Source organism: Hippoglossus stenolepis, chromosome 18 (genome assembly GCF_022539355.2).
Source record: "Hippoglossus stenolepis isolate QCI-W04-F060 chromosome 18, HSTE1.2, whole genome shotgun sequence".
Taxonomy (NCBI): Eukaryota; Metazoa; Chordata; class Actinopteri; order Pleuronectiformes; family Pleuronectidae; genus Hippoglossus; species Hippoglossus stenolepis.
This window is the reverse complement of record NC_061500.1, coordinates 21,034,650-21,047,537: the sequence shown is the minus strand read 5'-3', so window position 1 is coordinate 21,047,537 and position 12,888 is coordinate 21,034,650. Positions and strand designations below refer to the sequence as shown.

The 12,888-nt window shown below is 41.8% G+C and overlaps 1 protein-coding gene across 3 annotated transcripts in view; it reads right to left on the bottom strand.

Annotated features, from left to right (window-relative positions):
• Window positions 1-12,888, bottom strand: part of ncapd3 (non-SMC condensin II complex, subunit D3) — a 60,777-nt gene that overhangs the window by 20,139 nt on the left and 27,750 nt on the right. For 2 of the 3 annotated variants that reach the window (XR_004698867.2, XM_035184350.2), the window contains exons 24-27: window positions 2,307-2,386; window positions 1,672-1,809; window positions 1,373-1,506; window positions 1,009-1,217 (exon numbers count right to left, since the gene is read on the bottom strand). Coding sequence is in view for 2 of the 3 variants with exons in the window: in XM_035184350.2 (XP_035040241.1) it covers window positions 1,009-1,217; window positions 1,373-1,506; window positions 1,672-1,809; window positions 2,307-2,386 (561 nt within the window). In the remaining variant the exon portion in view is untranslated. The remainder of the gene's footprint in view (window positions 1-1,008; window positions 1,218-1,372; window positions 1,507-1,671; window positions 1,810-2,306; window positions 2,387-12,888) is intronic. The other variant, XM_035184351.2, reaches the window with a different exon arrangement.

Here is a 12,888-nt window from a genome sequence, read left to right as displayed (position 1 = left end):
TATGGTGTCATCCGATCGTGATGGTGGATCATGACCGTGGTGGCTGCTGACCATAGACTATGATTACAACAAGACTGCCTGATATACAATATGTCTAATCAGATACTCTACCATTACAATTCATTGACCTTCCATAATGATACAAAGTGCTTATTCTAATCAATGCGGAAAATACCCTTATCTTTCTGATGTTCTCCTTTACACGTGGAATCTATTGCACTTCTGTCCGTCCTGGGAGAGGGATCCTCACATGTGGCTCTCTCTGAGGTTTCTACGTTCTTTTTACCCTGTTAAAGGTGTTTTTTTTTGTAGTTTTTTCTTAACTCTTGTTGAGGGTTAAGGGCAGAGGAAATCACAGCTTGTTAAAACCCTATGAGACAAATTGTGATTTGTGAATATGGGCTATACAAATAAAATGTGATTGATTGCTTGATTGATTTTTTTAATAAAATATTTTTTAACTCAACTGTCTTATTTGGCCCTGTACAGATCAAATTCGACTGAATTAAAATAAAACCGTACAAACCATCCGACATTAAATTGCCAAGCATCATATATTTTTTTTTATCACATGGAATCATGTTAAATTTCCTAGTGGTGATTTTGTGTTTTATCACACTGCATCGCAGTAGGGGTGGATTATTTCAAATTACCTTAGTGGTGGCCTCATATGTATATTCTTATGCATCAAGATATGTATTACATAGTGGGCAATGATAGAGATCCACATCCCTAGTGTGTAGTCACCAGGGCTAAGCAAACTGTTGGATAGTCTGTGAATTTTAAATGTTGGCTGTCTGCATTTTAAAATTAAATGTGTTATCTGTATAAACACAGAAAAGATGTGTATAATTTTCATTTAAAAAAATCTTAGAGACTGATGAAGTTGATCAGAAAATAAAAGGTAAACTACCAAGTTATGCAACATATTACTTTTGCTGCTGACTAGGGGAATGCAATCATTTTAATTGAGATCCGTTTTCAGGTCACTTTGCCAGAATTACTTGCCTGGGACACCACCTTCTTCTGAGCGGCCTGTACAACTGCCTTAGCCATTGTGGCCATGTTCTCTTCCTCTGTTTCCTCCCCTGCCATGACACCTGCTGGAGCAGATATGGCCTGCAGCTTCATCTCCTTCAGGCTCAAAATGTTGAATGTCTCGGATAACATTTCAGCACCATCTGCATCCAGAGGTAGCTCTTTGTCCACAAAGCATGCTGGACAAGAAAGGGTAAAGGAAATTCACAAGAAGAACCAGAGTCAATTTTGTTATACACAACAGCAGAAACTATTTTGACCTAACAAATCTGTGATCTTATGTACAAATAGTTTGAGGCTTAGGTTGATATTCCAAATCCAAACCAATGCTCACCTAAGACAGTCTGGCTGATCTTGTTGGTGATGTGAAAGCGCTGGGCGTCTGTGAAGTGCTCCAACAGGAAGCGGTAGATCTGAAAACGCTTCTCACGGTACTGAACCCCTTTCAAGGAGAACTTGAGCTTTTCACTGCATAGACATAAGGCGATGAATGAACAAAACAAACTGAATTCCTTTTTCAAACCCTTGCATGAATCGTAACACAATACATACATTTTTCTTAATTGTACAATCTTTTTAAAATATCACAGAAATAAAGACAAACATGAACATGAACTTCCTACAGCTTGTTACCTCTCACTTTGAGGGAACTTGTTGTAAGACTTGTGTTTGGTGTAGGAGTTGAAGAAGAAAATACACTCAATGAAGTGCTGGCTGAACATTTCTGGGTTCTTCTTCAACAGCAGGTGGAGCAGGCAGTATTCACAGAGACTGACAGGAAACAGCAGGCACTTCAGTTTGATATTCTTGTGGAATTTCTTTATTTGATACAAGCTCTATGAGTCTGTTTATTTGTTCACATGCAATGTGCAGTGACCAGGGCATTCACTCATAACATTTAATAACAGATTTGCAGCACAGTGTAAGATCTTCTTCTGGTACATTTAGATATATAATGTCCCTTTGCACTTGGGAATATTACCTACATCCAAAATAAATACTGATATGATTTTGCCATTATGTAATAGATACTCCAATTTAAATAAGTGCCATTGTCATGTAGTATTACAGCTTTTTTGTTGGGTTCTTTAAAGTATACAATACATCACGCAAGCATGGCTGCATTGAATGCTGAAGCTCAACAGCACCTTACTTTTAACTTTTCATCACAGCTGGGTATCTTGTGCTCAACATAGTTTTATCTGATGTTTATAGATTGTAAAATTATGTACTCAGTGATCTTTCGGGCAGTACAGGGTGTGATTTACCTGGAAATGACAGGGACTGGGTCGACCAGCACCACCATGAAACGAAAGAAGAGGGAGCCCTTCCATTTCACAAAGTCCTCCTAGAAAAAGAACACAGAGGGTTACAAATAGGGCTGCTTGACTATGGCAAAAATCAAAATTATTTAACACAATTATTCATTGACTTTGGAAACATCACACATTTATTAACCTTTAAGGAAAAAAAAAAAAACTGTATTTCGGTGCCCATGATAACAGATTAGAGGCTAAACTGCCAGGGTTAGCAGGGATTGACTTCTCTCCTGTCTGCAGGATTGTTTGTATCTGTGTCGCTCTTGACACAAACTGACGATCAAATTTTATATTAATTGATGTGTCGGATCATGAATCCTGATGGCTTCAGTTACTTTAATCCTGATCTCCTGGCCATGCATGCCACGTTATGTCTCTTGTGTGCGACAGGTGAACTGCATGTGCCCAAAATGTTTGACTTTTTTTCAATGTGTTTAAGTACGCATCTCATAAACTGTAGAGTGAATCAAACAAACAAAAAGTAAACTTCGAGTACTGTACGTGTCCTATTTGTAAGGGAAACTTTTAGATCTAACTGTTTGACCTGAATATGCTCAGTGAGTTCAGTTAAAATAGCCTGTATCAGCATTATGCTCTACGCAGTGGCTGTACACTTAGGAAAGAGAGGTCACTCAACCCTTTTCACCGTCTGGCAGGGCGCGGGATGCGTTCAAGGATCGGTAGTGATGGGACTGAGGACAGCTGGGTGCTCTCGACTTGTGCATAAGAGCCATTTGTCAGATTCTTGACCCTGCCGTGGCTTTAAGAACTCTGTCCCTATTTGGCAAAATAGTAACACTGTAACTTTGATATGTAGTTTCCCTTGAAACTCGGTTGAGTGTTGATTTAATCATTCAGTGTACTAATTCAATTCCTCACCAGGGGATTAAATTAAAATTCCCACCACAAATTTGGCAACGAGGATGGGATTAGACGCGTGATCTGGACTCCGTCGGACGGACAGACGGCCATACAATAGGGAAATTCCTCCCCACGGGTGGGAAGCTGTCGTCCAGCGGAGCCCGGATTGCCGATCCAATCCAGATGGACTGCATTGCGAAAGCACACGGTTAGGAAACTTAAGATAATTTGAACACAAACAAAGTCAGAGAAAAGATTAATGGTACAGGAAAATACCTCCCAACCGGGATTTTTGTTGTGTTATCCATTACTGTTGTATGCAGCACTATCGGGTGTAGTGTCGCACAAGGAAAGAAAACACAGTAGGACATAACTGGGTTGTTGACAGACGTGTCATAGTAGTCTTTGTCGTGATGTCTAGTACTGTTGTATGCAGCATTATCGGGTGTAGTGTCACGAGGGAAAGCAACACGGTAGGACAGAGAGCTAAAGATGAGTAAAGGCCTGGAAAGACGAGTGCTGATGGCGTGACCCCAATTCTGCCACATTTATTACCAGAAAAAGAAAGTTGAACTAAAAGACAACTTGAACAGTTAAAGGAGAAATTGGAAGAGAGGGAGACAAAAGAACAACAGCGGATTTCAACTCTGTCCAACTTAAAAGCCCAATATTTTACACCTTTCTGGGATGTAATTTGAGGTATTGGTACCCCTAAAATGATATATCAGTGGTTTAAAGTCAAAAACAACTGCTGCAATGTGTATTTCCATGTCCTCTCTTCTGCCTCTCTCTGGAGCTGCAAACAGAACAGGCTATTTTAGCCTGCCTCTTGACCCCCATCCTCTGATTGGCTGACTGCACTTTGAGTGACACTCGACCAGGCCCATCACCGGTCTCATTCTTGCGCATTTGACGATCTCTGGCTGTAAACAAAGCTGAAAGTCACATTATGTTTGGATACCGCTATAGAAGACCAGCCACATATTCACAGTCGGTTACAACAGGATGTTTCTGAACGGTAAGTTACACCAACCTCATGTTTGTTCAAGTTTTAGCAAGACAGTCGGCCAATGTAGGAGTAACGTCCAGAGTTTCACAATGGAGTTTCAATACGGAGTAACGAGTAACGTAGACTTTACTCCGTACTGAGCACAGAGACACGTCAGAAGACATAAAGCGTAACCGCTGTTCTGAACAGTAACGTTCTTAGGAGGAAAGTGCACGGACACATTCTCTTCCTTGCATCCCTCCATGCTGCAGTGTTTCTTCAGTGTTGTTTGTTGTGGTTAGCCTTTGGTAGCTAACAAGCTGCTAGCTCAGCAACAAGTCTGCTTAGTGTGGAGGGGTGGTGGTGTAGGAGTTGGCCGAGAGCGGGGGTGTAGGGTTCGGGCGCTGGACTGGTACCGGCTGAGAGACGAGTCCGAACCCATATGACTCATACGGGGGAGGAAGTACGAAACGTGGCGTTTCAATAACATATTTCTTAGAATGGACTGAGTAAAAAAGTCTGTGGAGTGACTGTGTTCATACTTTGAGGGTCCCTACTGACCCCCTCAAGTAATTACGGATAGTAAAAGCCCAGAAAATGTATTTTCCTGCAGCTGTAACCTCCATGCCCATTGTGGAAGTGGCGGGAGCAGAAGACCAAATAGTGGTGTTCAGACCCTGGTCAGATGCTGGCATGGCAGAGGCGATGAATTACATCTGCAACCCCAAGGACAATCTCACTAAATGGAAAGCTGATCTGTTACAGTTCCTGTGCCTGATAAACAAGCCCCTCACAAATGACTATCAGAGGATTCAGAGCGTGTTTACCCCTGCAAGAATGACCGCTCAACTGGAAAACCCAGACTTTAAACCCAGAGATAACGCTGACTTGCTGTGGAGGCCCTTGTTGACATAGTGGGGGACGAATTCCCTCTGAGACTGAACTTGTCAACTATCACCAGCATGACACAGAAGCCACAGGAGTCATGCAGTTCGTTTCTGGAACGCCTGGCGACAGCTTTCGACACAGTGGCCTCGTCAGACCTGACCCAATGGGCAGACAGCTTTATGAACAGGCAGTAAGATGCAGATAAGAAGCATGATGACTGGTAAACAAGTGAATGAGACCGTCAGTGCATTCTTGCAGATATTTCAGCTTCCTTTGACCTGCACATTGGACTCACACATCCAGCTAATATGGGAGCATCCCATTGTCTCCCTATTAAGTCCACTTAAAAGAACACTTCTTAAGCAGGTTAAGACCCGAACTCTCCAGTGCCGTCAAAATCAACTCTGTGACTTGGAAGACCTGCTCACTGGCTGACATCCTGCACCATGCAGAACACGCTGAAGACACCATACAGCGAAAGAATGAGCAGCAGGAGTAACGTTGCTAGGACAAGATTGATAACGCCCTGCTGACGATGTTATCAGCTTTCACAGGTCCAAGCCAGAGGGGAGGAAGATGGATGGAGGAGAGAGGGTGGACCCCAGAAATAGACCACCACACACACACCGGATAAACAAGTAACACACAAACAAATATAGCTCAACACACATGTTGATAAACAAGAAGTCTTTGTTTTCACAATGTACACTTATATTGAAGGATATAGAAAGTTTCATCAGTTAACTTTGTTTATCTCAGGACAACCTGTAGTATCTCTCAGTGGATGTCTGCACACCACCTGAAAATCAACCTTGACAAGACCGCACTACTTTTCCTTCCAGGGAAAGGCTTTCCCACCCGTGACCTGACTATTACCTTTGACTACTCCGTGGTAGCCCCGACCCGGACTGCTAGGAACCTGGGTGTGACACACGACAGTCAACTCTCCCTTACTGCAACAGCCTGTTCCTGTAGATACATGCTGCACAACATCAAGGGAATACATCCCCTTCTCACTCAGAAGGCGGAGCAGGTCTATTGCAATTCCCTCCTGGCTGGTCTACCTGCTAGTGCCATCCGACCTCTGCAGCTCATCCAGAATGCAGCAGCTCGACTGCTCTTTAACCAACCTAAATTCATTCAAACTACTCCGCTCCCTTCACTGGTTACCAGTGGCTGCCTGCATCCCTTTCAGAACACTAGTACTTGCGTACCGTGCTGCAAACGAAAAAAGGTATTCTGTCATGACTAGACCCACAGAGCATTTCTGAATGGGCAGAGGTCCAATCAGAATTGTGGGCTTAACACAATTTTGAGGTTGTATTGATGAAAAACGAAAACCACTGTTGGTATCAAACTGTTTTTTGAGTCATTACTGCAAGCGGGTGTAATCCCTCCATGTGATGACTCACCAGTGTGCACCCTAATATTTCCTTTAAAGAAAATCAGAGATGTAGGTTAACCTCCCGAGTGTTGATTTGTCCTAGATTTGCAAGCAGTAAATACTGCAGTACATGCCCGTGCACCAGAAGTTGCAAATCCACACTATTTTATCTCTGATACCACCAAATTCTACACATTTTTCAGTTGTCGATCTGTTGAATGCATTCTTTTCTATTCCAGTCAGGGGGGAAAATGTGTGGGCCCTGTGGTCCCGTTTAGGTGCTATATTTTTTAATGAAGTTTGGATTGGTCCTAATGCTTAACCATGTTTGCCACATGATCTCTTCCTCGCTTATGCTAAGTTATCACATGGAAGACATCACGTGGACAAAGGGGGAATGTACACAGCTGTAAACAGCTGCTGGTAAACCAGAGGGTAACAATGTGTCATTTGTGCAGTAAAAAACTCTGCTGGTGCAATTCAAATTCCAAAACAAGGTCACCCCCCACCAAATATACCATTTGAATATCTTAAGATGGGTTTCATTGGATTAACTCCATCAGTAGGAAAGAAATATTGCCTGGTGACCTTATGCATGTTCAGCAAGTGGGTTGAAGCCTTTCCTACCTCAAAGCAGAATGCAGGAATGGTTGCAAAGATCTTATTGAGAGAAATCATTCCTAGATGGGGAATTCCTAGGTTGATCAGCAGTGACAATGGAATAGGATATGCCAACCAAATCATGGCAGAAATTTCTCAATATCTTGGTTTTACTATTAAACATCACTGTTCTTATCACCCCCAGTCTGCAGGTGCTGAGGAACGAGAGAATGGTATGATCAAAACAAAACTTTGATTGGGGTCGAACCCTAATTATAAACAGAAAATATACATACATGCACACATACATAGTTCTCAATCTTTTTCAGACCAAGGACCACTAGCCAATAAAAAAAATTTGATGGACCACCAAACTTCCCAAATATAAAAAAAAAAACTAAAAACCAGGCCTATGTTAACAGTATACTGCAAATTACAGCGTTATCAAATGACAGTTAGCCTACTCACTCATCATTGTCTCTGTTGCCAATTTAATGGGAAGAATGCAGGTGCTTTCTCTGAGACATCAGCGCTGCAATATCTGGCTCCAAACTAGAGTTTGGGTCTCATATCAGGGTCCACATTAATCCGGTTGCGTTGGTTGTTTTCAGACCAACAAGTATGAAAGATCCAACTTCACAGTTAGGTGGTTGGAAAGCATTAGCAGTTTCAGGGCAGAGTCAGCTAGCTCATGATGGATGTGGACCCAAAAGTCCATCAAACCTTTCTCTCTGAAAGTCATCTTCAGTAAATCCGAATTTAAAGTATGATATTTTACCTAATTTACTCGCGGACCACTAGGGGGTACTCGTCTACGGACCAGTCTTAGAGAAAGGCTGCTTTAGTGCATCAAAAGCAATTTAAACAAAAGAAGGGTGTTTCAGGGAAATATAACTTTCCCACTTTGCCCAAATTTCCTCAAACTTGGTTTCCTGTAGCCTAATGGAAAAGGTGATTTGTTACATTAAATAAATGTCATAGATGATATCATATCAATCCTCCAATGATTTGGAATGTGGCTTTAACCATTTCCTTGTGATTGCTTTTCTTGCAGCTATGCTTAGAAATCTAAATAGGTATTTAGTTTTATTATTTTTCGGAGTTGACGGCATAGATTCAAAGAGAAAGGAGTTCTTCCCAATTGAAAGTAATCTTTGTTCTGAAAATATTCTCCAATTCTGAGTGAATCTTATGCCAGAAGGAATTTAAATTTGGACAGGCCCAGAACAAATAGTAGTGACTTGCTTCGACAGAACCACAGTTTCTCCAACTGCTGGAGGAGCCTGAGTGGTGAGACTTCTGGGCAGCTATAAGAGTTTTCCATTCTAAGGCTCTCCATGAGGTTGAGCAGTTGTTTGCAGTAATTTGCAGACACTTCCCCCAGAATGCAGTTGTTGGCTTCCCTTTACCATTTTTGTTAAATGTAGATAGTCCTCTTTGTTATAATCTCCTGAAGTCCTTTATAGATAGATCTGTTTTCAAATGCCTTTTTTCTCTCTGTGATAGAATTATTAATATATTGACAGACTTGAAGAAATTTAAATAAATAAAAAAATAGCGCATGTACTCCTCTCGAAATCACTCAATGTCATCTGATTGTAAAAAGTACAGTATGCAGAGAGTCCCTGGTTAGCCCATGTTTTATAGGTTACATCCAACTTGTTTGGCATGATGTCGAGATCACATATCTTTCTTTGGTTATCAATTTCAGCCACATTTTTAGGGATAGATTGATCCACTTGTTATCTATATCCATTAAGTTTTTGCTTAATCTTTTATTGCCTAACCTAGCCTGAACTGGTACTGCCCAAGTTACGTTCTCCTCAATTTATTTCCATTGTGCTTTATAATTAAGGTTATGATTCAAAAATCATAATTTGTCTCATAAGGCTTAAAAAGGTGGACACCCTCAACAAGAGTAAGGAAAAACTACCAGAAAAACAGGGGGAAAAAAAAACTTAACAGTATTTACAACACTGATTAGAAGAAACAGTTTGTAACATACTGGAAAGTTAATGAATTCAGGAGTTATTGTCAATAATGGTAGAGTATGTGAGTAGGCCTATTGTATATCAAGCAGTCTTGTTGAAAATAATAGTCCACCACCACCAAATGGTCCCAATATTAAAAATGTTCACCCTATGCAAATCTCTTCTAATACTAACTAAGGTTGCTACTCCTCTCTTAGAGCCCTAACTACAAGTTGAAGATTGATTAATTCTCCATCTCTTAAGTTTTCAAGGTTCCAGTTCATTTTGAGTGTCGGAAGAAAGCTACCTCTATTCCTTCCCTCTTCAATTTATCTATAACTTTACTTCACTAGACCATTTACATTATAGATGACTACCTAAGATGATTTGCTGTTTTCCATTGTGTTTTTTAAAAACGCTTTAAGCCCTTGCACGCCTTTGGATAACACATTTACACCCCTAGCACTACAGAATACAGTAAAACAAGTGTAATATTTAACCAATTACACAGTCACACAATAGAAAACACTAGCATTAATAGTAAGTTTGACTTCCAATAGTCAGGCCTCCTGACTCCGTTGGAGTTGAGTACAGAGGGAGAGTCCCTACCCTTCCCACCAGAAAGACTGGAGCCGTTCCTTGTAACCTCTATTAGAGCCTGTATCTCGGTCACGTCGCTTTTCACTGGGTTGCCAAGTCAGCTGTTAAATCTGCTCCAAAAGGGATGATTGATTTTTCAGGACTGTCACCGGTATACCCCTCTCTACCATATCCACCTCTGATGAACTATAAGTCATCATACCATCATGGTAGAAAAGCCTCAATCTGGAGGGGAACGGATCTGGAATCTGATGTTTTGGCTTCTGCATACTGCCTCCACTTCTTCATCAACTCCGCAGCATAGTCATGGTCTAAATGTACTCCTTTTCCTTGGTAATCAAAACCCCTTTTCTGCCTGGCACGTCTCAACACATCCTTCTTCATCCTATAGCTTGAGAACATGACTACAATTGATCTTGGGGGGCTTCTGTTTGAGGTTTAGGGGCAAGCGCGTGCTTGCGCTCCCTCGATATTTAGCACTGTGGAGGGAGGGAGCCCCAGCCCTTTCGTAATCAAATTCTCCACGAATGTCGCATTTCCCTCAGCTACTTCTTTTAGTCGGTGTAGTCTGACATTGTCTCATCGTAAACACCCCTCCAGGTGAGTTCATTTAGCCTCCATTTGTAGTACTTCAGTACTTCTGAAGATTGGATTCGGACGTCAACTTTGTTGATCTGATCCTGTTTCCTCTACTCTCGTTGATTTTGCTGATATCCTCTCTAGTGCTTTTCAGTTGCTGACTGGAATCATTTCTGTATTCCCGTAGCTCTTTTAAGATTTGCCCAAGGTTGGCATCGCGGTTCTGTTTCAGGTCGGAGTCCAGCTGTTGCATTTTGCCCTCAACATTGCTTGTGACAGATGTTCGTCCTTTTAAAGTCGTGGTCTTTGCTCTGTGCATGATCTGTCTTCCCTTTTTTCCGCATTTTCGTCAACTGCTGTATCTACTCTTGCCTTACTGCATTTCCAATAAGAAACAGAGTTGTGTGGGCAACTTTAAATTATTTCTGCCGGGAGCCTGTCTTTCTATGCTGCCATCATGTAGCCAGCTAGACCGAATGTCACTTTATAACACTTTTAATAAAAAATGGCCTTATGTAGTGGTGAAGTGGAAATATAGCCAGAATTCTTATTATCTATCTACCAAATACCTAGTAGAAGTTGAATCAGATCAATACCTACTGTATCTTGACTTGCCCATGGTCCACAAATGTGAGAAAGACTTTGTTGAGGGTTGAGGAGTAAGAATGGGTAATTTGCAATTATTTGCATATTAGGTTCAAAGATATTGGTTCAAATGAAAGAAAGAGACTCATTTAAGAACATTTTGAATGGAATGTGCTGGATTTTATACCTTCTCCTTGTGATATCTTTCATTTGGTGTGCAGTTTTTTGATTGCCAACGTCAGATTTTCCAGGTAAGAGAGAATGCTCCCCTGTGGAGGAAACTGGTGTGCAAGTGTTTTGCCTATGTAAGTGCATAATACAATTTTGTTAATAACCCTTAAATAACGGAGCGAAATACTGCACCACTGACTTTTGAGCGACCATACACCATTTGAAGATCAACACACCCATAGGTGCTCAGAGAGGCACAAGAAAATGACAGCTTTGAAGACGTTGGATGAAAGTTGGGTCCTCAAGTAATTCAAATTCAAATATTTTTGTAGTCTTATCTTTCAACGTCTTCAGTTTGCCTACAGACCGAACAGGTCCACAGACAACGCCATCGTCTTCACAACTCACAGCACTCACACACCTGGACAAAAGGAATACATATGTGAGAAGGCTATTCATTGTTTATAGCTCAGTGTTTAACACCATTATTCCAACAAAACATAACTCAAACCTCACTGATCTTGGCCTGGAAACCTCCATCTGCAGCTCAATATGACGTCCTCACAGGCAAGCCCGAGGTGGCGAGAATAGGCAGCCACATCTCCCCCAGCTGATCCTCAACACAGGCGCACCTCAGGGCTGTGTGCTCAACCCCTCCTGTACTCTCTATTAACCCATGAATTCTTTGCCAAGTACATCAGGTTTGATCAAGACACCTCCATAAAAAGGGCCTCATCACGGACAAAGAGGAGATGGCCGAAAGAGAGGAGGTGACGTCACTGAGCAGCTGGTGCAAGGCAAACAACCTCACTCTCAATGTCAGCAAAGCGATGGAGATGACTGTGGACTACAAAAGATAGCAGGGGGTGGACAAAGATTATGCTAAGATTGAGAGGGTAAGTAGCTTCAGGTTCCTTATTGTGCAGTCTGTGCACATTACTGAGAATCTCTCCTTGTCCCTCCACAAAGACACCATGGTCAATTGAGCTCATCAGTGGCATGAATGCCAGCATCCTCTAATGTTTCTTACCAGTACACCATCTAGAGCTTGCTGACAGGGTGCATCACAGTCTGGTATTGGAACTGTTCTGCTCACAGTCGTAAATCCCTATAGAGACTGGTAGAGGCGGTACAGCACATCAAAGTAAACAGACTCATTGCCAATCAGGACATCTAATCACCGGCAGTGTCTTTATAAGGCACGCAGCAGCAGCAGCAGCATCAATTTTAGTCATTCACCTATTCACACACACACATTCATACAGTCCATCTATGTGTAGCACTTGCTCTATGAGAAGGGGCCATTTGAGGTTCAGTAATTTGCCCAAGGACACTTCGGCATGCGGAATGGAAAAGACTGGGATTGAACTGCCGACAATCTAAGTTGGAGGTCACAAGGACCACAGCCATCCAGCGCAGACTGTTCTCTCTGTTACCATCTCACAGACAATACAGGGTTAGGGATCTGAAATTATAGTTCAATTCACGTCCAAAAATCCTCTGCATATCTGCTAACTGTCTTTTTTCACTGATATGCTTACTCACCTCTGGAAAATGTGCAATAACCTTTTCCTATACATTATAGACTTGTCACTTTGGTTTTACAGTTGATTTCTGATTATAGACAGCTTGTGGGTCATTTGCGGTCCCGAGTCAAGGTGTAACTGGATGTTGATACCTATAAGTGAGAAATATTGAGTGATTCCGAGCATGCTACACATGTCACTATCGAAAGTGAGACAGCATTTTATCAGCTTAAAAAGTGTACCCATGGCTACCTGACTACAATGAATGTGCCCTAATTGTAGTCAGGTATGATGAAGGTGAATCAGTGCCTCCCACCGTCAAGTAAGGTGCCAAGCTACCAACACATTGCCTGCATCAGACAGTCTCAGGCTAGTCAGC